Source organism: Triturus cristatus, chromosome 9, assembly GCF_964204655.1.
Source record: "Triturus cristatus chromosome 9, aTriCri1.1, whole genome shotgun sequence".
NCBI lineage: Eukaryota > Metazoa > Chordata > Amphibia > Caudata > Salamandridae > Triturus > Triturus cristatus.
In genome coordinates this window covers 269,942,439-269,968,000 of record NC_140592.1, presented here as the reverse complement: position 1 = coordinate 269,968,000, position 25,562 = coordinate 269,942,439, and the positions used below count along the sequence as shown (strand labels likewise).

Here is a 25,562-nt window from a genome sequence, read left to right as displayed (position 1 = left end):
CCCCATCCTGGATTCCCCTGGGTGTCAAGTTTTCAAAAATGTATAGGTTTGCAACATTTCACTAGGTGCCGGTAGAGCTAGTGTTCAAAAACTACAGCTAGACACTTCACAAAAAAAGGGTAAATTTTCATTGTGAAAATGTGGTGTGTTCACGTTAGGTTTTGAGCCATTTCCTGTTGTGGGCACTATGCCTATCCACACAAGTGAGGTACCATTTTTATTGGGAAACTTGGGGTAATTCAGATTTGTAAATCAACTGTTATTACCTATTGATTTTTGATGCATTTCTACCTTCCAAATGAAATACTTTGTATAAAAAAGAAGTCATTTTGAAAAATGACCGATAATTCTCATGCTAGTATGAGTATTCCCAATTTCGAAAATGTGCAAATGAACAAGTTACTTACCTTCGGTAACGATGTATCTGTAAGAAACATTAGTTAGTTAGATTCCTCACCTTAGAATATCCCCAGGCGTCAGACTGGATCCAGAAGATTTTTGTAGCAATACCCCTTGCGCGTCGCTAGGCGTCGTCTGCGGCTCCGCGTCCGTCGTTGGCGTCGTGCGCCGGAATGACGTCGTCGGAGTACTTAGATGCCGCCCTCGCGCGCTGACGTCAGTTCTTGTACATAGCTTTCCGCGCCAGGAACGCAGAGCCATGCAAGAGACCGACACTGGTGCCAAAAAATCTAGGGCCCTGAAAGGGATAGCCTTAACCCTAGATGTCAGTTCGCAGAACGGGGAGGATGGGTGGGTCGGTGAGGAATCTAACTAACTAATGTTTCTTACAGATACATCGTTACCGAAGGTAAGTAACTTGTTCATCTGAAAGAAACACGTTAGTTAGATTCCTCACCTTAGAATAGATACCCAAGCAATACCAACCCCGGTTGTGTCAGCGAACCAAGATCACACCAGAAAGTCCTGGAGGACAGAACGGCCAAAGAAGCCATCCCTCCGGACTTGGCTGTCTAGGCAATAATGCCTGGCAAACGTGTGCAGCGAAGCCCACGTCGCCGCCTGACAGATTTCCTGCAAAGGGACTCCCCGTCCCAAAGCAGTAGTAGTCGCCGTGGCCAGAGTAGAATGGGCTCGCAGCCCAACAGGAGGGTCCTTTTTTGCCAAGGAATAACAGATTTTTATACACAAAACGACCCACCGGGAGATGGTCCGTTTGTGCACAGCTTTTCCCGTCTTTGCACCCACGTAGCCAACGAAAAGCTGGTCGTCCACTCGGAACTGTTTGGTGCTGTCCAAATAAAAGGAGAGCGCACGTTTTGGGTCCAGACGGTGGAGCCGCTCTTCCTCTTTGGAAGGATGCGGAAAGAAGGTGGGCAAGGTGACAGATTGCCCAAGATGAAAGGGGGTCACCACTTTCGGTAGAAAGGACGGACGAGGCCGAAGTACAACCTTGTCCGGATGAACAGATAGAAAAGGAGGCTTGGACGATAGAGCCTGGAGCTCACTCACCCGTCTAGCCGAGGTGATGGCTACCAGGAAAGCAGTCTTAAGAGTTAGAAGACGAAGAGGACAATTGTGAAGAGGCTCAAAGGGAGCGCACATCAGGAATGTTAAGACAAGATTCAAGTCCCACTGAGGCATTACGAAAGGGACAGGAGGGAACGTGTGAGTAATGCCTTTAAGAAAGCGTGACACTACAGGGGACTTGAAAAGAGAGGGCTGATCAGGAAGCCGTAAGAAGGCAGAGATGGCAGCAAGATAACCTTTCAAGGTGCCCAGGGCAGAGCCCTGCCGGGCCAAAGAAAGAAGAAAGAGGAGAACCTCAGAAAGAGGGGCGGAAAGGGGATCCACAACCTTTGCTGTGCACCATGCCGCAAACTTGTTCCACCGGCAGGCGTATACCGTCTTTGTGGAGGGACGCCTGGCTGCCAGAATGACATCACAGACTTCAGGAGGCAAGTCAAATGGCATCAACTGCCGCCGCTCAATCTCCACGCATGGAGGTGGAGGCTGGACAGGTTCGGGTGGAGGACTGTCCCCTGCTGCTGCGACAGAAGATCCTCCCGAAGGGGCAGACGTATCGGAGGATCGGTCAACATACTCAGTAGCACGGGATACCAGTACCTTCGTGCCCAATCCGGAGCCACCAAGATGACTTGGGCCCGGTCGCGCCTGATCTTCTTCAGCACTCTGGGCAGAAGTGGTATAGGCGGAAAGGCGTACAACAGACCGCAACTCCACTCGCGACGAAAAGCGTCGCCGAGCGAGTGCCGCCTCGGAAATTCCAACGCGCAGAACTGCTGACATTGTGCGTTCTCGTCGGTGGCGAATAGATCTAACCAAGGCTCTCCCCACTGCTGAAAGAGACCTTGCGCCACCTCGGAGTTCAGACGCCATTCGTGATCCATCATGCACCGGTGGCTGAGTTCGTCTGCTCTGGTGTTCAGAGAGCCCGCCAGATGTTGAACCACCAGGGTGACGCCCTGGTGTTCCAGCCATGTCCAGAGGCGCAGAGCCTCCTGACAAAGGGTCCACGACCCCACCCCGCCCTGTTTGTTGCAATACCACATGGCGGTGGTGTTGTCCGTGAACACCTGCACGACACTTCCCCGGACAAAGGGAAGGAAGGCTTTCAGTGCAAGTCGGATCGCTCTCAGCTCCAACAAGTTGATGTGGAGGCGAGACTCCGCCGGAGACCAGAGGCCTCTGATCTCCGCCTCTCCCATATAGCCACCCCATCCCAGGAGGGACGCATCCGTCACTACGACATGCTCCGGTAGGGGTAGGGAGAGGCTCTTGCCCGTGACCCAATCGCGGTCCGTTAGCCACCACTGCAACTGCTGTGCAGTGCCCTCCGAGATCAAGACATGGTCGGACAGGTTGCCGTGATGCTGGGCCCACTGAAACTTCAGGTCCCACTGCAGAGCCCGCATGTGCCGCCTGGCGTGATGCACTAGTAGGATGCAGGAGGCCATCAGCCCCAGAAGCCGCAACACTAGTCTGACCGAAACCCAGGATAGAGGCCGAAAGATGGGAATCAGGGCCTGTATATCCCGGACCCGCTGTTCCGGTGGATGGACCCGGAACAGTGCCGAATCGAGAACCGCTCCGATGAAGAGGAGCTTCTGATAGGGGCTCAGGTGTGACTTCGGCACGTTAATGGAAAACCCCAGCAAATGCAGGAGATCTGCCGTAGTCTGGAGGTGGGAGACGACTGTCTGGGGCGAGCCCGCCTTCAACAACCAGTCGTCGAGATAGGGGAAGACTGGAACCCCTGATCTGCGCAGATGAGCTGCGACCACCGCCATCCCTATCGTGAACACCCGAGGGGCACTGGTAAGGCCGAAGGGGAGCACGGTGAACTGAAAGTGCTCCTGACCCACCGTGAACCGCAGGTAACGCCGGTGGGCCGGCAGGACGGGGATATGGAAATATGCGTCCTGCAAGGCCAACGCTACCATCCAGTCTCCAGGGTGTAGGGCAGCTAGAACCTGAGCCAAAGTCAACATTTTGAACCGTTCCTTCCGGAGGAAGGCATTGACGTTCCTGAGGTCCAAGATAGGGCGTAGGCCTCCTTTGCCCTTCTTGGGAACCAGAAAGTAGTGGGAATAACAACCACGACCTACTTCTGGGCTCGGAACGTGCTCGACGGCCTCTTTGGCCAAGAGGGCCGAAACTTCCTCTCGCAGAAGATTCAAATGATCCTCCGAGATACGGTGGTGCTGCGGTGGCATGGGTGGAGGGGTCGTCTCGAAGGGGAGGGAGTAGCCCCTTCGGACGATTTGCAGCACCCACCTGTCCGAAGTAATTGTACGCCAGTGGAGCAGGTGATGGCGAACCCGGCCTCCCACTGGCGAGGAATGGGCCTGAAAGCTCGGACTAGGAAGGCTTTGAGGCGGATGCTGCCGGGGTGGATGTGGACTGACCGCGTCGTCCTCCAGTACCGCCTCGGCGGAAACTACGTCCGCGACCACGTGCAGGCTGGTTCTGCGGCCGGTGGCTAGGCGGACGTGAGGAGGTGCCCCTTCCTTGGCCATGAAAGGAGCGAAAAGCGGAAGTTTGTGGCCGCGGGGCCGAAAGGCCCAAGGACGTGGCCGTAGCCCGGGAGTCTTTGAAGCGAGCCAGCACACTGTCCGCTTTCTCACCAAAAAGGCGAGCGCCATCAAAAGGCATGTCCATGAGTGTGCTCTGGACATCCCATGAAAAGGAAGTGGACCGTAGCCAGGCGTGACGTCGAAGCGCCACCGTGGTAGAAATCGCCCTACCCAGCGAGTCCATAGTGTCGAGTCCACATCGGATTGCATGGCGCGCGGCATCTCTCCCATCGGCCAGAGCCGAGGAAAGCCGTGCCCGGGCCGCCTCCGGGCACAGTGGCAGCACGTCCTCCACCGTATCCCACAGAGAGTGGGAATAACGGTCCAAGAGACAGGCGGTGTTTAAAGACCGCAGGCCCAAACTGAGCGAGGAGAACAGCTTCTTACCGAACTGTTCCAGTCTCTTGGAATCCCGGTCCGGAGGAGCGGACGGGAAGGAGGATTGAGAGGTAGAGGCCTGGATAACCAGACTCTCGGGGGTGGGGTGTTGGGACAGAAAACTGGGGTCGCCCGGAGCAGGGCGGTGGCGCCTGGCAACGTTCCTATCCACAGGAGGGACTGTGGAGGGCTTGGACCAGGTGCCCTGCAGAACGTCAGTGAGGGCCTCATTGAATTGCAGCAGAGGCTCAGTGGAGCATGCGGCAGACTGAAGCACCTCAGTGAGGATGTTAGTCCTCACAGCCACGGCAGGCAGCTCAAGCTCGAGGGCCGCGGCCGCCTTGCGCAGCACCACAGAAAAAGCTGCACCCTCCTCCGAAGGCACAGTCGGTGGAGAGATGAATCCAGTGTCCGGTGAGGTATCCAATCCACTGGCCTCCCCCAGTTCATCTGCCCAGTCCTGTGAAAGTTGCCCTTGAAGGGCCATAGGGTCCTCAGACCCCTCCCAGTCGCCCCCGTCATCCGATTCCTGGTAAACAGGAGGAATGATCGGAGCCGGTCGATAGACATAATGTGTCTCAAGCGGCGCCGGATGCGGCGTCTGGCGGCACCGCATCGGCGTCGGGACCGGACAGGGGCTGAACCGGGGATCGACGTCGACCGGAGTCGGCGTCGGAGGTGGCACCGGTGTCGACGCCGGTGGAGGAGGCGTGACGAGGTCGACGGGGGCCCAGGCTCGGGCCCCTCGGGGACCTGCGGCGTCGGGGCCGGAGCCTCCAACGGCGCCGGGGCCCGAGCCGCCGGCACGCAAGGTCGCCCAGTCGGGTCTGCGGGGCCCGAAGGCGCGCCAGCGGGCGTCGACGGCGGGGCCAGGCTCCTCATGGCCGAGAGGAAGGCACTGACCTCCGCCGGCGTCGCGTCCGTCCCAGGGACCGGCGGGTATGGGGACTTGCGGGGCTCCTGCGGAGCCGCGGGGTTGGAACCACCCTGACCCTCGGTCGAGTCGCGCGACCGGCGTCCGAAGAGCGGTGTCGCCTCTTGGACTTCTTGGAGCGCTTCGACTTACCCGAAGACTTCGAGCCAGACGAGCGACGATGTCGAGTGCGGCTCCGCGACCGATCCTTGGACCTCCTCCTGGACCGGGATCGAGAGGGGCGCGGAGCCGAGTGGCGAAGTTCAAAAAGCTTGCGGGACCGCTCCCGCCTAGCTTTCGAGGTCAGGGCCATACAATCGGAGCACGACTCCGCGTCGTGGTCGAGGCCCAAGCAGTACAGGCACCGGCGGTGATGATCGGTCACCGACATCAGTCGGTGACAGTCGTCGCAGGCCTTGAAACCAGGCATCCTACCGGCACCAGAGTCGAGAAAGTGACCAAAAGAGTCAAAAAAGTTAGTCAAAAATTGACTAAACGGGTAGCTCTCCCGGATCGGCGCTTACTGGTGCGGAAAAAAGAAGAACTGACGTCAGCGCGCGAGGGCGGCGTCTAATTACTCCGACAACGTCATTCGGGCGCACTACGCCAACGACGGACGTGGAGCCGCAGACGACGCCTAGCGACGCGCAAGGGGTATTGCTACAAAAATCTTCCGGATCCAGTCTGATGCCTGGGGATATTCTAAGGTGAGGAATCTAACTAACGTGTTTCTTTCAGATATGTACTGTTTCTAAACTCTATAATTTGTTCCCAATTCAGAAATACATAGGTGTCTTTCATACCGATTTTTCCATGTATACATTTTCCCACAATAATTTCTATATACCCGGAACATAATAAAAAACCATTGCAAATTGCTGCTCAGTTTTTGACTCTGGGTTCGTCTGGTTCTTGGTGAACCTACAAGTCCTATATAACCCCACAACCAGGAAGGTCCAGCGGATGTAACGGTATATTGTTTTCAAAGAGCTGTCATAATTAGAAGAAGTTACAGGTAAAAACGTTTACATAAAAGGCTTTTTTTCAACTAATTTTCATTTTTTTTCTATATTTAACTGTTAGTTTCTATAAAGAAACCTTGATGGATCTACACAAATGACCCCTTGCTGAATTAAGAATGTTGTCTACCGTTCAAAAATGTATAGCTTTCCAGGATCCATTATTGCTTTCAGATCCATTTCTGCCATTAACTGGAAGGAGGTTGAAAGCACAAAAAATAGCAAAAATAGGCTATGTCCCAGAAAAATGCCAAAACTGTGTAAAAACAATGTTGGTTTTCAAACAAAAGTCTGTCATTCCCTAAAAGCTGTGAAAATTATGATTTCAGCCCCACAAACCTTTTTTTGATACCATTTGCAGAGAAAAACCCAGATGCTTTCATTTGCAGCCAGTTTTTCCCATTTTTCCAAAAATAAAGAAAGAAATGTTGCTGTATTTTGGCTCATTTCTGGGACCCCTCCAGGGGAATCCACAAACCCTGGGTACCTTTAGAATCCCCATGATGTTGGAAGAAAAGGACGCAAATTTGGCGTGGATACCTTATGTGGTCAAAGAGTTACAGGGGCCTAAGCGCGCACTACCCCAAATAGCCCAAAAAAGGCTTAGCCAGGGGGTAAAGGCCTAGCAGCGAAGGGGTTAACTAGAACATCATTATTTATAACACCAATGTCCAAATTTTAATCATACACTCTCTATACATTTTCAGCTTCGGATAAGTTGACGTTACAACGAATAATAAGTGGGCTGCCCAATGTTAAAACTTTAATGGAATTTTGGATTAATTGGCATCTCCAAGTGGAACAAACACTATTGTTTTGTGGAACTGTACATTTTTAATTACTATTAATGAGTGCTTTGGTATCATTCTGTATTTGATCGTTGTATGGTAAACCTCAGGGCTTAATATCAGTCACACACCATTAACTAGCAGGGTAGTGGATACCAAGAGAGCACCACCACATACAGCATACCTATTTTCCCTTACTAGACCCTACACAAAGATCAGCAAGGAGGTGCAATTAATTACGCCACAGTCTCTCAATCCTTTGTCCAGATGTCCTGTGCTAGTCTGGATAACACTGGAGATATTTACCCTGCTGTTTGATGAGGTAGAACACAGGGGCTGTACTGTCATCTGAACCAGTTTTATATTCCCCATGATCATGAAAGCTAGGGAAACCGTTTTTTCAAACACATTTATGTGTTTTTCTCCATCCACTGAAGGCCTATAGCCCCTAATTTGCGGTTTACCCGTGTGCGCTCCTCACCTTTGCAGGATAGACTGTGGTTATTGTAACTGAGGGAGTTTTGTGCCTGAAAAGTCTGCCTATTGTGCAGTTCCTGGAATCCTACCCGCCCCAACAGCATTTCGCTGTGTACTCGGTCTGTGACAACCACTAGATCTTCCCAACTCCCTTGGCCACCCCTCCAGTGCTCTCATTTGTAGTTTGGCATCTGGTGGTGGTGTACATAGGCCATCATGCCGATCAACTTCCCCATAACCCTCACTGTCAGTTGTTGCCCCTTCATATAAAGGTGAAATTGCTCTGCTAATATTCTATTCTGGCTAGGTAATGCTTTCCCTTCTTTGGAATCCAGTTTCCCTCTATGGATGCCTTTTCCCACTCCGCTGTAGGGGATGCCTGTAGATGTCAATGAGACAAAGGTGGTCCCACCTCAACAGAAACATACAGAGTTCTATACCTCTGTGGCTCACAGTACATGCAAATCGGAGGAGAAGAAAGGGAATACACAATATGTTGAAAGCAAACATCAGAATCCTGCATCTGCCAGCTAAAAACAAGATAAGAAATGGCCTGCAAACCTGAATGTGGGTGACTTAAATAGTCTTTCCAATGAGAGGAGGCAGTTTCCTCAGTTTTCAGTTGAAGGTGCAAGCATAGCCTGCTACAAACACATGGATTCACACCAGGTTGCTTTTTTATGCTCCCCTACACCTCTCTTACATGCAACTGTATGTGGAATAATTTTACTCTCCCTTCATTTATCACACATTTTTACACACAAGTGATGGGAAACACTGAAGCAATAAAACCATGGCAGTAGACTGTACTTTTTCAATTTTTCTGACATCCATGGGAATTATCTTCTGCCAGGATCTCCGAAAACTGAAAAAGACTCCAGAGATGTCATACTTGATAGTGCTGTGGAAATAAATATGTAAGAAAATGTAACATCAAGAACCATTTTTGAATTTGAATTCTGTAATGAGAACATAACTTCTTTAATGATTTAGAGGTCAACATGTGTGCTGCTTGTCATGCATGCGTTCATAATGTTTTTTTCTTTTTTTTTTAAAGTGGCAACTCCTGCTTTTTTTCTTTATTTTTAATTGGTGCATGCCTGTCTATCAAATGCAACATTTAACACATATCAGAAATTGTTTGACAGTGAAAACAAGACCAATGGAAGAAAAATAATAAACAGAGAGAAAAATTAAGTAAGGCTCACAGAACAGTCAATCATTACTTTTGCATTGGCATAACTAGAAACTGGAATTCCTCGACGGGATGCTGCTCAATTCCTTCAACAGATTGTAGCATGCTGAGCTTACTGAACAGCATGCAGTGTAATTTCACACAACGGCTTACCTTCCTTGTTGAAGAGGTTTTGATTGACTTGCTGGGCTAATGGCATCGATGTTTTCGGGGACATTTCCGCACTGAAAGATTCCTTGGTAGGAAATGATTTTTTTCCGATTTGCGACGAAGAACAACTTTCTGGTTTCAAAATTCCTGGTGAACCCTTTTTGGGACTAAAGCAAAATACAATTTTAAACTTTGGCATAGTTACAAATGCTTCAATTAAATATTCAATAAAAACAGGAGGTGACAAAACAGCAATCATAAAAAGTGTCTTTGATTTAAGATGACTAACTCATTTCCTGCCAACATCAAATTATACTCTCCGAATGACCGACAACCCCCCACCCCAAGCTATTTCAAAGGAAGAGGCAGCTTGTGTCCGGGTTTCAAATAACACAGAGTGGAAGCAAACTGCTATTTATTTCTTTGAGAAATATCACACTGATAATGTAGAAGCTTTGCAGATGATAACATGCAATGAAAAGTTTAGGGCAACCTGTCTGAGGTGTAAATGTATGCCAAGTGGCACAACTGAAGGTAGTGGCACAATTGGAGGGCAATCATTTGTACACAAATTACGATCAGGAGTATATCTCATATGTCAATAAAACGTTTCGCAACAGGACCAGGCTCTGCACTGCCTAATTACCTTGTTATATAAACAAAGTGGTTCTACCCTATCTAGATATAAAAGTTAATAATTTTTATTTGTTTTTAAGTGATAAGTGAGGTGAATATGAGTGATCCATGAGGTGTCACGGAAGTCACTATGTGTTTTTAAAATACCCCTCACACACTAGGAGTCTCATAGTGTCATGCTTCATCATGGGGGTCTTCCCGTCCCTCTACGGGGCGGGGCGTGCTACTACCTATGAATACGTGGGAGCACTGTTGTTATGAATGGATAGGCTATGTGTAGTGAGGGGGATGTGAGTGCTAGGGTTAAGTGTAAGATACAAAAATTATTTTAAAAGAACCCTGGCTAGTAGAAAAAACAATTTTATTCAGTTCTCTAGCTGGGAGCATTAAAAATGGGGAAAAGTATAGGAGGTGTCACAAATTTGTGGCTGCCTACTGGGTCAACATGTTTCGTAAGCAGTCCCCACTGCTTTACTCATCAGGACCGACAATTAGTAATCCCTATTGCACTCAATATAGAATTAATTTATTTGTATGCCTATTATTCTAATAAACCAGACCTTTCAAAATTTGTAGATCTGTAAACAAGGGTACATTGACCCCGGTGATGGATACTGTTAAGACTGAAGCTATAAATCAAGCCCTTCAAGAAAGCATCAAAATGCTTCATAATAGAGTTGAACAGCAAGATGAGCTTAAAATGGTTACGGACATACACTTGTCCTTATTTATACAGCTAGCTTCCCATTTTACCTGCCCGAGATCTCATCATAAGAAGACATTAGTCAACTCACAGCACTCCTGGTTTAACCAAAAATGCAAGGAAGCACGTCATATCTGGCAGCTGAGATTAAAGCCAAGAATACTATCAATATAAGATTGGCTAGAAGAGTATATAAGAAAACTCAGAGGGAAACAAAAAAGGAGTGGGTGGAGGATCGTTGATTGCAAATCAATGTCGCTTGTAAACAGAAAGATCAAAAGCAATTTTGGCGACTTGTAACAAAGGGAGAAGCTGAAAGACCTAGATCATCCACTAACAAGATCACAGAGGCTGCCTGAATTTGATATTTTTTTTCCTTTTCAGAGGCCGCCTGGTTTGACCACTTTTTCGGTATTTATTCTGGACCAGGTGCGACAATCACTGGAGGCTCTTCCCTAGAGTTAACTAAATTTGCAGCCCACTGTTGATTTCTTTTCTGTAGCTGATATTACAGAAAGTATTAACTTTATACTTAAAAACAAAGCATCAGGTCTAGATGGAATACTTGGAGAAGTTTTTCTAGCTGATATTCCCAAGTGGTCCAACTATTTGTGGTTACTAGCATATGGTATAGCTGCCGGGCCCCTATACCTCTTTCGTGGCAAGGAGCAGAGATCATCCCAGCTTACAAGAAGGGGGACCGAACGCTGCCTTCAAATTACAGGCCGATAAGCTTAATAGATGGTGCGCAGAGAGTTTACTCCCGTGGCCCTGCTTAACAAAATCACAGATTGGACGGAGGAGAACAACATACTATCCCCCTTCCAAGCAGGGTTCAGGAGAAAAATTAGTACTATCGACCAAGTTTTTCGCTTCACACTATTGGCCTGGAAGTCTGTGATATTAGAGCAGGGAAATCTTTACACTGCTTTTATTGATCTGAAGTCAGTTTTCGATCTTATTCCTAGGGACACACTTTGGCAAGTCCTACAAGATCTGGGTCTCCCTCACAACATTCTGGCACTTCTAATATGACTCCACAAGGGAAATTATGACAAAGTAAGATGGGGAGATCAAATGCAACTGACGGACCCAATAAAGGACGAAAGAGGGGTGAGGCAGGGCTGCGTTCTAGCCCCCACCTTATTTTCACTTAAATGGGGTGGTGAAACACCTAGCGGAAGTCCATACAGATGCTCCCTCATTGGGGAGAGTAAAAAATAACTACCTTGCTGTTTGCGGATGATACGCTACTTGTCTCTAAAACCCCCAGTGGCCTTCAACTGCTACTTGATCGCTGCATGTCTTTTTGTGAAATGAGAAGATTAGAAGTCAACACCTCCAAGACAAAACTCCTGCTAATGAATCCCCACAAATAAAGGGAAATTATCATTGGGAGGGATTCCACTGGAAAGGGTGGATTCCATCGTATATCTCAGTGTTACTCTCACAGAGAAAATCGCATGGAAATAACATATTTCGATGCAAATCCTACAGCAGAGGAAGACTTCTGGGGCCCTAATTCTAGAACATAGGAAATCACAAACCAGACCGATTGCAGCCCCGCTACAGATATACGACCAGAAGGTGGTTGGTTCGGCCCTGCACGGGGCTGAAATCTGGGGGTTTGACAATCTGGAGGGCCTGCTTCTTACTGAAAGTAAAAATGTTAAGATCACTCTGCTCCCTACCCCAGAGTACCCCGTTACCCCCTTTAAGGTTAGACTTGGGTAGAACTACAATAGTGGATAAGGCGAGGCTTCGCCCGCTTCTCTTTTGGCTCCGCTTTAAAAAAAACACCTGAGCTTATCCACTATGCGATTGCTACTGAGGAGGTTCTAAGCTGGATTGTTTAAAAAAATTGGCTGGTTCAGTAACATTAAAACATTGCTCTTCGAATTAGGTCTGGGAAACCTTTGGGAAGAAACGGATACCAGCTTATTGCCCAGTGGAGAATGGGTTAAGTCTTATTACTGGAAATAGGTGGCAGAGAGAACTGTTACACATGCAATAGGAGGTCGCCTCAAGATAGCATTTATGGAGTTTAAGGTGCTTAGTGTTTGAACCTTATCTGAATTTCATCACTGTCCCCCAAGAGAGGAAGTTATTTATCCAATTTAGATATGGCTGTCTCCCCTTGAACTCTTTTACTGCGTCATGGAACAGGGGCTCTTCAGACACACTTTGCCACTGTCCATGCTGCTTTGAGACTGTGGAGACTACCAATCATATTCTTTTTGCATGACCTCTCTATAAAAACTCAAGATCTAAATGGTTAGCCCCTGCCTGTAGACAACTAGGAACCTGTAGTCATTTAGAGGCTCTACGTATCCTTAGAAAAGATACAAGGCCACTAATAGTGTGTGCAGTGGCTACATTCCTGGGAAGAATGTGGTTTATCAGGAGGCAGATGCAAAAAAATGAACTAAGAACACCCTCAAATCAAATATCAATCCTCATTTAGTATTTAGTCCACATCCGATATCTTTTGTACATATTAATACATGACTAATGCCTAAATTACTGAACTTCTGAAATATTGTTTTCTTGCACGTTATGCACTAGCATTTTATGTATATCTATGGCTCCATCTTTTGTTTTTCTTTTTTTCTACCCTGTACAAAAACTGTCCCCTTCAGTGATTTATATGAACTGTTGTTTCAGGAATTCTTTTATGTGTTTTTAGCTTTTTTACCTTTTTGAAGTTGTCATTTTAACCTGCTTCTCAGTGTTTAATGGTTTGGTTTTACTATGTTTTACTTTTGTATAAACAATGTCATCCATCTTGGCCCACAATACCTAACATACAAATCTTTGTCGTATCTAATATACTGTATTGTATGCCTATGCACTTTTAATGACCGAATAAAGTTTGACGATGATGGTGGTATGAAAAAATATAACTGAAAGGGTTGCAGATGTTGAAATTCAGGTGGTTGACGTAGCAGACAGTAGTTTTGCTGCAAAAGAGAGTAGATGACCTAATAAATCATTTTAAGGCTGGAGGGACTGTGGGAGAAAATGGGTTGCGAATGCCTGGAGCTACATCAGAAGACCGGATTACTTATGAGAAAGGGCAGTTGAATTTCTTTTCGAATTAGTGACCCTACATCTCTGTCTGAAGCGTCCCAAAGAAAGATCATATTTTATCTGTTGAAATAGAGACAGATGTCATTTTGTAGACAGCAAGGAGAAGAAAAGAATCTTGAATAGATGGTGCTTCTATAATGTTATTCCCAGACTACACAATACAAGTGCAAAAGCGATTCTATAATTTGAATTAATACAGAGAATTTAGCTTTGAAGTATATTATGTTCTTTCTAGCGCAAATAAAGCTCATCATTGAAACTAGAACACACATCTCCATGACAGCACCACAGGCATGGGATTTGCTGAAAAGCTGGAGACCGGCTCCGGGGGAGAGAAGAGGAAACAGGACTGATGATTGGCTGGCTATGGCAGAGGTGAGGAAGACATGAAAACGTATGGTCAGCAAGGAAATAAATAAAACAGTAGTTTAGGACCTATGGGTGAAGGCACAGTGTGTGGGGTGGGGGGGGGGATTGGGTCATGGAGTTCAATCTAGAAACTGTGACAATTTATAGGGCAGTAAAGGGCGCAGAGGATGTCACCCCACCTCACAGAGTAAAGGATACACCCCAATAGGAGAAAAAGACTGGATATACTATTATAATGATTTAAGAACCCTAAAAGGAGAACTCTATTAGCAGAAGAAAGTCATTTAGCTGGCTTCATATGTCCGCTAAATGTTTGTTACATGTATTCTTAGTTGTAGCTTCAAGTACCTATAATGGCAGATGACAAACAGGACCTATTATGAGCGACCTAGGTGTTCATGCAAATGTAGGCCTACTAGCAAATGACCCAGTGCAGTTCTCTTTGGCTGTACATTGGCTCAAAAGGTAAACGAAGAAAACACTTCACAGATGGTACATAGAACAGGGGAAATGTCTAAAACATTACATGGGAAATTAGACGCGCAAATACAGTTGCAGGACACAATTGTTGTGGTGACCTGGAATGAATAACTTAAGAGGGCACGGTGGGAGCTTATGTTTTTAGGCGAAAGATACAAATTGCCAGCTTGCAGGAAACATACCGACCTCCCAGTTGATGCAGACAAACTTAAGAGAAAATGGAAAAGGCAATTTCTTCATGCATAATATAGAACACATGCCAGGGTTGTGGGAATATGGCCCATTTCCCAAATCTAAAGTGGTAACTGATGCAGAAGGTCGCAATCTGGTTGTTCATGGAAAATGAAACTACATAGAACTCATGGTTTTGGGAATTTAAGCCCTGAAGATGGATGATCATACTTACTTCCCAAACCCAAGTCAACTAATAATCCCCTATATAGAAACTATGAATGTGTTCAAGTTATTTTAATTGTGTGCTAAATGGGACTCAGAGAGGACTCTACCATGTGTGAACTATAACCAAAACATTAATAGGACACTAAAGCAAGTAATGCTGCACTTCGATATGGTGGAAGTATGGAGAGAGCATAACCCAGAAGAGAGGGACTATTCATATCCCGCATGACTAAATGACACATATTCGAGGTTAGACATTGTACTAGTATATAAAGGAAATATGCAGAGGGTAAAGGAGATAGCGTATATGGGAAAGGTGTTGTCGGATCATTTACTGTTGACACATTTACTGTTGACATGGATTCTTGGGCGACAGGCACAGGCCCAGGATACCGGCCTGGAGATTGTCCCACAGTAATGAAGGAACTGGAGTTTTGGTGGGGCAATAAAGGGATAAATTGTCAAGAATTCCGAAATTAATGCCAAACACACCTACCAGAAGGGAAGTGGAATGGAATATTCTAAAGGTTGTAATTCGATGGCTCACCATGCACACATAGTTTCCAGCACTAGACAGTTAGATATAGATATACTAGGTAAGGAAGGAGAACTGTGGGCGTGGCTTGGCTGCGAGGCGGAATGGCTGCCTGAAACCGCAGCTCCGCCGATCGAGCGAATTAATCCGGTGATTATCCGTCGAAATTGTGCCTAGTCTCGGTCCTCTCGCCCCCACTTGAACCCCCTGGTGTGGGGGCCCGGCCGGAGGGGATCCCTGCCGCGGCGTGAGTGGCTGCAGCGACTATCGGCCTGCCGAGCGGAGCGCCGGAGGCGGGGCCTACGACCCTCCTGGAAGCCGGGGACTGGCGTGGGACTGGTGCCCGGAGCGGCGCGGTGCTGCTCGCGGGCGTGAGGCTGCTCTTCCCAGGCCTGATCGCTGACTTTGCCCCCTCGGGGGACGCTGGGATTCGGAGGCGGCTCGCCCTGGACTGGATTCGCAGCTGACGGAGCTGGAGCTGGAGATCGGGGCACTCTGGAAGCCATTACGGAGGTCGTGGCGCGAGAGCCTGGGCTGTTGACCAGAGAGAGGCCCTGTGGGAGACCGCGAGCTGGGCGCGAACTGCTAATCCGCCCGACAGGGTAACCCGTGCTGTGATCGTGGGGCGCTTCTGCTCCCCTTTGAATACTGGGTCCGCGCTGTGCCCTGGGACCGGGGACGGAGATCGACCGCCGCGCCTGGATCAGCGACGACGCGGAGGCCTGCGAGGGAACACCCGGTGGCGTAGGTCTCCCTGCGGCTGTGAGATGGTGAGGAGTGCCTGCTGCTGGGGCCCTGAGAACAAGATATAGTGGGCCGGCGCCCCCCGGAATCCGGAGCCTGTGCCTGTGGTGGTGTTTGGGCCTTGCCGACACTGACTGCGACGCCATTTTGCCGGGCTGGAGCGATGCTGACGCTGTGAGGTGCTGCTGCGAAACCTTGACCTGGGAGCTCCACAGCGCAGTGGCCGCGCTGGGCGCGGCCGGCGGATGGTGATCTGTGCCGCAACTGGTCAGACGAAGCGTGCTGCCCCGTGGCAGGACGTACTCTGCGGCGCGGGTCTGCGGCTGCTGGCGGCCACCGGTTGGATTGCGATTTGGGGACAGCGGCGGCCTCGTACTATAGTTGGCGCTGCGAGACAACAATGGGCAAGCCTGATACCCGCCAACCGCGCCTGACATTTGACAAATCTAAGCAAAAAGCGCCGGATCCGAACACTCGAGACCCCGACGCGGTGCAGGATGACCAGGGCGGCTCTCAAGACGTGGACATTAAGTCAATGTTTCTAGAACTAAAAACAAGCCTGCAGGGTATAGATGGCAAGATGGACGCGCTAGCGGCGCGCATGGATGGCATTACGACGCGAATGGACAAGCAGGAGGGCAGAGTGGAAGGGCTGGAGGCCCGTGTTGCGGAGACAGAGGAGAGCCAGACGGCGCTGGCCACGCAAATGAAGGGCATGGAAAAAGTCCTGGCGCTCATACAGCAAAAGAACGAGGATTTGGAGGCTCGCTCAAGGCGTAACAACATCCGCGTCACAGGGGTGGCAGAGTCGACCGACATCACCAACATGGAGCAGTATGTCGAGCAGATGATGAAAGACTTGTTTGGGTCCGGCCTTTCGCAGATGTTCCTTGTTGAAAGGGCACATAGGACACTGGGACCTAGACCTAAGCCGGGAGCACCATCCAGACCCATTATTGCACGCATCCTGAATTACAGGGATCGGGACACGATACTGCGCATGGCACGCGACATGAAGGACGTACAATACAAGGGAAACAACATCGCGCTGTACCCAGACTTCACGCTACAGGTACAGATGGCCCGCAGGGAATTCATGCCGGCGAAGAAAATCTTTCAACAAACGGGCACGAAATACTCATTGATTTACCCTGCCAAGCTCCGGGTGCATGGCCCGGGGAAACCCTCTTTCTTCGTGGATGCGAAGGCAGCCATGCAGTACGCGAAGCAGTTGGCCAGAGACCAAAAGAACCGCCCGCCTGCGGAGGGACCAGAACTTCCGGACAGGCTAAGTGATGTGGAATGATTGTGTCCGATGGGGTTTTCTGGTGTTGCACTGTGACCTGCCTGTATGGGCTCGACCGGACTCTGGTGTCTGCTGTGGGCATTGGGAAGTTCCTCCAGATGGCTGGGCTGCTATTAATCCGACCACTTGATTTTGGGGGTGGGGGTCCTCGAGCTGGCACAACCCACTGGCGCTCGATCGCCCTGTCAAAAGTACAGGGTTAGTAGGTGGCCAACCTGCGCGCCTCAGGGGATGATTCCCATTTACGGGCTGTTATCGATGGCCTTAGTGACTGTTTGTGGGGTGGGGTGGGTAATTGGGGGGGCAGTTGCACAACCTGATTGGGGGGTTGGAGCGGGTGGGGTTTCTGGTTTTGGGAGTTGGGAGGATGTTAAGGTTAGTTGGGGGGGTTGTGGCGACGACCGAGAAGAAGCACATCGCTGTGATTTATCTTTTACTGTACAGTACACACTGCAATGTTTTCCATCATGGTGCACGATGTCCCGCGCTCATTTTTGTGCCAGACTGCTAGCCGTGCGGCAGGTGTTTGACCCTAGTGTCTATAGGTGGGGCGAGAGTGGCGAGCTGAGCGGCCATGGCCTGCGGCTGGCTTCTGATCTTTTTAGGTACCTGTCGCCGTGCAGAGAGTTAGGTGCCTGACTTGGAATGTGCGCGGTATGAATGACGGCCGCAAGGCCCGGCTAGTGCAGGCCTACCTACTTAGGAAAGACATAGACATCTGCCTCCTGCAGGAAACACATCTAACTGCTGCTGCGACACAGCTACTCCGGCGGCATCGTTGGGCAGAGCCAGTGCATGCGGCATACTCCAATTACTCCAGAGGGGTGGCGATCTTAATAAGGAGAGGGCTTCCATGGACCACCCATGAGACGATTAGGGATGCGGATGGCAGATATATCATATTGGTGGGGGCGCTGCATGGTATGAGAGTAGTGCTGGTGAATGTATACGGCCCCAATGACGACAACCCCGACTTTTATGAAGAACTATGGCATAGGGTACAGACCCGGGGGCCGGCGGCAGTGTTGTGGGGGGGGGGACTACAACGTGGTGCTCTCTGACACGATGGATAGGCAGGGCGCGGCCAGGGACCATCATCCTAGAGCAGCGGAGACGCTCGGTGATATTATACAAGATGCGGGGCTTGTGGATTCCTGGAGGGTGCTGCACCCAGGGGATCGTGCGGGTACGTGCATAACTGCGCATAGGGCTGCTTGGTCCCGGCTGGACTACTGGCTGTTGTCCAGGGACCTGCACACCACGGTATTGGAGGTGGAGCACCTACCGAGGTCACTCTCTGATCACGCTCCGGTGTTGTTGTCACTGGCTACCCCCTCCAAATATGCTACGCCCTTTAGCTGGCGGTTCCCCTCCCGGGCACTGCGTGACCAGGTATTCCAGCAAGGTCTCCGCGAAAGGCTCGAGGAGTACTTTGAGCTTAATGAGGGGTCCGTAGAGTCCCCGGGTATACTGTGGGAGGCCTGCAAGGTAGTCACCAGGGGGTACTGCATGTCCCTCAAATCGGGAGTTCTGAGAACCATACGGCGCACGCTTGACTCCTTGGAGGCGGAACTTGCGCGGCTTGAGTCCACGTTACTCGCGGCGCCCTCTGATGGCGCGAGGGCTATGTTCCGTTCGACACTGACTAAATATCAGGAGGAGGCTGACCGTGAGGTCGCGTACTTATCTAAAGACTGTCAAGCCAGACGGTATGGAGAGGGTGACCGCGCGGGCCGCACGCTGGCGAACCTGCTGCGGGCACCGCGTGGGGCGGATCATATCCTGGAATTACGGGGGGGGAGGGCGGCGAGGTGGTGCGGGAGCCGCCGGCTATACTCGCTACTATGACAGACTTTTACGCAGAACTATATACTTCCAAGGTGGATCCGGACGACACTGTTCTCCGAGAGTACTTGGACACTATAGCGCTGGCGTGGTTCAATGATAGAGCCAGGCAATACATGGATCTCCCATTTACGCCGGATGACATAAGGGCAGTGATTGCTGGCTTACCCCTATGCAAGGCACCAGGCCCTGATGGGCTTACGGCGGCCTTCTACAAGGAATATGCTGACATCCTGGTCCCGCGCTTACACAGAGTGTTTGAGGAGGCGGTGGAGACGGGGATCCTTCCCCAGTCAATGCGTGAAGCACTGATCATCACGCTGCTGAAGCCAGGAAAGGACCCCGCTAGCCCGGATTCCTACCGCCCACTCTCCCTGATAAATCTTGACGCTAAAATATATGCAAAACTGCTCTCTGACCGCCTAAAATTCATGCTGCCACAGATAGCGCTGTCTGATCAGTCGGGCTTTGTCATGGGGAGGTCCACCTCTCAGAACTTGAGGGTGCTCTTTGGGCTCCTACACTACCTGGACCCCAGGGCGCAGGCGACGGCGGCGTTGCTGGACGCGACCAAAGCGTTTGACTCCCTGGAGTGGAAATTTTTGCGGACACTGTTTACTCGAATGGGCTTTAGCCTGCCATTTGCTAGGCGTATCGGTGTTCTGTATAATGGCCCGACGGCAAGAGTGCGGGTGAATGGTCAAACGTCTGCGCCCATACGCATAACCAGAGGGACTCGGCAGGGCTGCCCGCTTTCGCCGTTGCTTTTTGCCATCGCCACGGAGCCCCTGGCGGCTCGGCTGAGGCAGCACCACACCCAGCGCAGCATAGGCTTCACGTCCCGTGGCCTATTGATATCGCTGTACGCTGATGATCTTACCATATATATGATGAACCCGGCAGAGAACTTTGATCCGCTGATGAGAGAGGTGATACGCTATAGCGGCCTTACCGGCATAAATATTAACTGGTCGAAGTCAGTGATGTTGCCGCTGACGGACGGCACGTCTGTATGTCACACGGAATTCCCGATTGAGTGGGCCACTGACGAGGTCAAGTATCTGGGCATTCAGATCAGCCGCTCAATTCAGGAAGTGTGGCTGTCTAACTTCGGGGTGGCCATGGAGTGGCTGGAGACCAAGGTGAAGAGATGGAAGGCGCTGCCGCTGTCCATGCTGGGCCGCATCGCCATCGCGAAAATGGTCGTGGTGCCCAAGTTTCTCTACCTATTTGTAAACATCCCTTTACCGCTAACAAAGGCGTTCTTCCGTCGCCTCCGCTCAGCCGTGATCGAATTGGTCTGGGCGGGCAGGCAGCCTCGAGTGGCTTGGAATCTCCTCACACTTCCCTTCCGTCAAGGGGGCCTGGCAGCCCCGGACTTTGAGCTGTATGCGTACAGCGCGCAGGCACAATACTTACACTATTGGCACCACCCGATCCCTTACCAGCCACACGTTGCGATAGAATTGGACGTGGCGGCGCCCTGTCCGATACGGACAGCGGTGTACCAGAAATATAAACGACCCAGGGAAGATATCAACACCGTGGAAATGGTGCGTTGGGCCTGGGCGGGCATTGCCAGACGCGCGGGCGTCTCCGATCTCTACGCCCCGAGCATGCCTCTGGAGGGGAATCCCCTGTTAGGTCCGTTGACGGACGCGGCGGTGGCGCGCCGGGCCGGTGCGTGTGGGTTGACGGTGGCAGGTGACCTGTATCCGGACGATACCTTCATCACACTGCCTGACATGGCCGCGACCTCTGAACCGACGGCATCGGAGCTGCTGCTCTATTATCAATTACGGTCGGCCTGTAGGAAGAGATATCCTACGTTCCCGGAGGCCCCACCATCACTGGCGGCCTTAGAGGACGTGCTGTCCAACTCCTCCTCGCGGAAATTAATAACACGCATATACAGGTCTACACAGCGTGCGACGCCGGTTGCGCATATGGACTCCAGGACATTGTGGGAGGAGGAGGCGGGCGTGCGCATCACGGAACAACAATGGGAATTCTGCTGCGCCCAGCTTGAGCAATTGTCGCCCAATTACCGGCTGCGGCTGGTACACTTCAACTACTTACACAGGACGTACCGTACACCTATGCAACTTTTCAAGATGGGCCTGCAGGCCGATACGAAGTGCTGGAGATGTGGTGTGAGGGACGCTACGTTCTTCCATCTTGTGTGGACATGCGGTCCCATTGACGGCTTCTGGGATGCCATTTTTAAAGTTGTCAGTGAAATTGTGGGCATGCGCATTGTTCCGGACCCTTTGGTGGCCCTCCTGGGCTTTGTTAAGAATATACCCCCGGCGTCGCGTCGTCTTGTGGCCCTTCTCCTACTGCTCGCTAAGCGCCAACTGGCAGTACACTGGAAGAAGCAGGCTCCGCCGGCTGTTGCGGGATGGGTTAGGTCCGCGATATACTGCAAGGACCAACTCACTGCCTATTGGGATCAGTTACCGCAGCGTTCACGACCAGTGGATATATGGCAGCCGTTGGTAGACTGGCTGGCGAGTAGGGATGCGGCTGGCGAGGATTGAGGCCGTGGGAGAGTGGACTGGTGGATTGATATGGGCGCACTTTGGGTCTGCATGTGGAGGCTGACTGGCGTTGAGATTGCGCTGCCCAGGCCGCTGCTGCTCTGGTGGCTGGGCTGTGATACGACTGGATGGGACGACTGGTGTTCCCGAGGCTGCGGCACTGCGTAGGGGACGCGTTAGAGACTGCAGAAGTGCTGATGACTAGAGTGTGCTACTGTTCTTCGACTGTCGCTTTTTGGTTGTATGTTACTATAAATTGTATATATTCTTATTTTGGATGTATCGCTCAGATGTACACGGTGGATAAGCTTTGGCGGTGTGCCGCCACGATACTATGCTGCCTGCCTCCGGGTTGTTGGCTAAATAGCGGTGTACAGTTTGAAGTGACAATAAAGGTTTTAAAAAACAAAAAAAACAAAAAAAAAAAAGGAAGGAGAACTGTCGAATGTACAGAGGCAACAACATTTCCGGAACATCTTAGGACGGAACTCAATCTTCTTAATTTCGGGAAGGACCTGAAGGCACAGCACTGCTCGAAAATCAGATAGAAGTCTGCAGGCTTTTTCTGGACTAGCATGATTTTCAGTTTATGTCTCAAGTAACCCCTGTGGGGGTGATAGTTTTGCTTTACAAAATCAATAAATACTTAGATGAACAGGCACACCACAGAGTAAAGATATTTCACCCAAGCATACGGAATAAAACAATAAAGAAAGTAGTGCTACAAAATGAATCTTTTCATTTGGTATTGTACATGAAAGACGATAAAGCTGGAGGTTTCTAGCCCGACGTTTGAAAAGGAAATAAAAGCCCTAGCTACTGTTGAGGCAATTAAAGATGAATGGGGTCATTCAGCGCACATGCAGGAGCACAATAACCACACTCTTCATAGGTATTAGAAGTAACTGTACACAGAGCCCCCACACCTGGATGGAATAATAGATTGAACTGTATTAGAAACCCAAGGAATATAATGCAAAAGTAGAGAGTGCAATCAGAAGTACCATTAACATATAAGAAATTGCAGTTGCAACAAAAGACCTCAAAACCTCAAACAAGCCAGAAACGTAGCATTAAGCATCCTCAAACCTGATGACCAGAAAATTACTGCAGGTGTGCTAGGAGGCCATGGAGGTGAGTTGCCAAAAACACTGATTGAGTCTCTGATAATAGTGAGGCTAAAAGAAGTGAAAGGCAGATTGTTGGCCTCATTGATCACGGTCTATGTTGAACACGGACAAAATGGGCCTGAGTAAATAATGACTTAGTGCAAAAAGACTGACATGGTTTTATATATCCACCAATACAGAGAGGGTTAAAAAACCCCATGCACAGCCTCCCTAGCCAGACAAATACAACACAAAAGGTGCTGGAGTTGTGGAGACAACAGATTTCTTTGCTCTCCTGGGTCGCCTGCAGATACCATTTAAGAAACGGATAGGTCACTTTACCCACTTGTTGTGGCATGCTTTATCATTGGTGACCTATCCACACCAAGGTAGGTAAATACCACCTTGAAGGCCTCAACCGTAATACAGGAGTTCATATAATGTGAGCTGGACAACTGCAGGAATCCAGGTCCTTTTTTACTACAAATACCTTAGAGTACACCCCGTGAGAAATTCCACTTCACTGGTGCGGTTCCGTAGATATGGTTAAAATCATGTCGCTTGGATGCAAGATTAATTCTAATGACTCATCCATCCACTTTTGCCTAGCCAACATGTTTAGGCCTATTTCTATGACCATGCAGATTTTCAGCCTTCCTCAGGGTTTGAACTGATTTGGTAACCCTGTTTTTATCGTGTACATCCCATGCATCACACGAAGGAGTGCAAAATATGTTCATATGACCTGTTCGGTTTATTCTTGGAACCCTTATTTTGGGTTACTTACGCATCTAAGACAGTAAGAGGGGGATACGGCATGTAGTCACACACTAGTCAAGGGGTTGTAGGCACTGGCAATCTACCAGTCCCTCATTGTCCCATTTGAGACTCAAGAATTATGCTATATCGGAGGAGTGGAGATCAGAAAGAGGAACCAGGCTTGGATGTCGTATGTCACTGCTCTTATTTGTCCTATAGATAGAGCCACTCAATTGTAAACTGAGGGAGAAGCAGAGTGATTGGGCTACAGAGAGAAGCAATCGAAAGCCTGTTGCCACATTGTATGTGGACGACCTGCAGGAATATTTTACAAAACGGACTGGTTTAATAGGAGCATTAATTTGTGCTGCATGTGGTAGAGACATTTGGGGATCAAATTGGATTGTGTGTAAATAAACAAAAAATCTGTGCATTTCCACCAGACGCATTGAAACAAAAGTAAGACAGTCTACTGGCATTGAAAATACTGTAGCAACTGGATTCCTTTCGCTAGTTAGAGATTATGGGGACACATATAGACTATAGATGGCTGAGTAACATCTGATAAATTCAGGTGGACAGAACTAAATTCATGGGCATTTTGGACAACTCTCCTTCTTTTGGCAGCCAGAAGGATTTTAGCAAGAACTAAAATGTTAGTACTTCGCCAGGTGTTTATACTTGCTCCAATGTGATTGTTGGACCTGGCCCTCTCAGCAAGGTAACCCCAAACTTTTGAACTTCACGCCTCTTGTTTTGCTGAATTCATTTTTGTTGGCTTTTAGGACTCCGTGCACTTTACAACTGCTAACCAGTGCTAAAGTGTTTGTGCTCTCTACATGGTAAAATTGGTTTACATCCACTACTTGCAAGTCCCTCCCTAGCAAAGCGATACTACATGTACCCAGGGTTTGTAAAATAAATGCTACTAGTGGGCCTGCAGCACATATTGTGCCATCCACTTAAGTTGCTTTTTTAAACATGTCAGGCCTGGCATTTGAGCGTTTGTGTTCAGTTTTAAACTGCAATTCCAACCTGGCTAAATAAACCTTTTGGAAACAAAGACGAGGGGAAGGAGGGACAAGGGTTTTTGTAATAAGGTCCAGCATATGTACCCAAGCGACTATGTATAAACAATGAGTATGCAGTTCCTAACAACAAGAAAAAAGACAAATACTAACTGTAAAGCAACCACCAGTTGAAAGCAGGAGAGTGATCTCCTTGTTGGAAAAAGACCCTCACACACCCGACAAGAAGGTGTCTTGCTTCATCATCGGGCCTGCTCCTACTCGGGCCGGCGCTGCAATGCCCGATCAGGCACCCGTGATGGGGCCTACTTAACGGAGATCTTTATTCCGAAGCCGACAGGTGAAGTGTAAGTGAGGGTCTTAGTGTAGGTGAATGTGGAAGTGTATAGAGAAGTTAAAATAGGGAAAAATATTCCAATCAAGATAATTTTAATGAATTTGGTTCCTCCCCCAATTAAAAATAAAAAGAATCGCGTATGATCACCCTATGTTGTGCTATTATACGCTGAAATGTGAGGTCAACATGTTTCTTGCCCTATTATCAGTTCGATGGCAATTCCTCAGGACCTAATAGAAATACTACCTACACATTTTTTGGTGGTGGACACCCAACACATGTAGTGAAAAGTGACCACCCTTACAGCACCCTAAAAAATGTGGGGGTACCTCTGGTGTCAATAAAGTTAATCAAGTGTAACCCTTGTTATTTATAGTCCGGGCCGTAACAGTACCGGTCGCCGTCGACACTGAATTCTAGTGCCGGTTCTCTAGTAGAAACAAGGAGTTGATCCTACCCAGGCGGCGCAACCTTTTGCCAGGCCTAAACCTTCCGTTTTAATAAATAGCTTACCCCTCGGGCATGCTCTAAACAACCTATATGGCAGGGTGCGTTGTATTTGAAAAGTTGGACATGTTCTCTTAAGTTTCACATGTCCTGGCAGTGAAAATCTCTTAAATCAGTTTTTCACTCCCATAGAAGAACTTGGGTTGCCTATTTACATTTAATGTGGTTAAAACTTTAGTTTGGAAGCAGGTACGAGTGTT

The 25,562-nt window shown here is 49.3% G+C and overlaps 1 protein-coding gene across 2 annotated transcripts in view; it reads right to left on the bottom strand.

The window, feature by feature from the left end:
- The window catches only part of ATRIP (ATR interacting protein), a 277,614-nt gene that overhangs the window by 187,129 nt on the left and 64,923 nt on the right, over positions 1-25,562 (bottom strand). For both annotated transcript variants that reach the window (XM_085624893.1, XM_085624892.1), the window contains exon 6: positions 8,979-9,142. In XM_085624893.1, the coding sequence (XP_085481019.1) occupies positions 8,979-9,142 (164 nt within the window). The remainder of the gene's footprint in view (positions 1-8,978; positions 9,143-25,562) is intronic.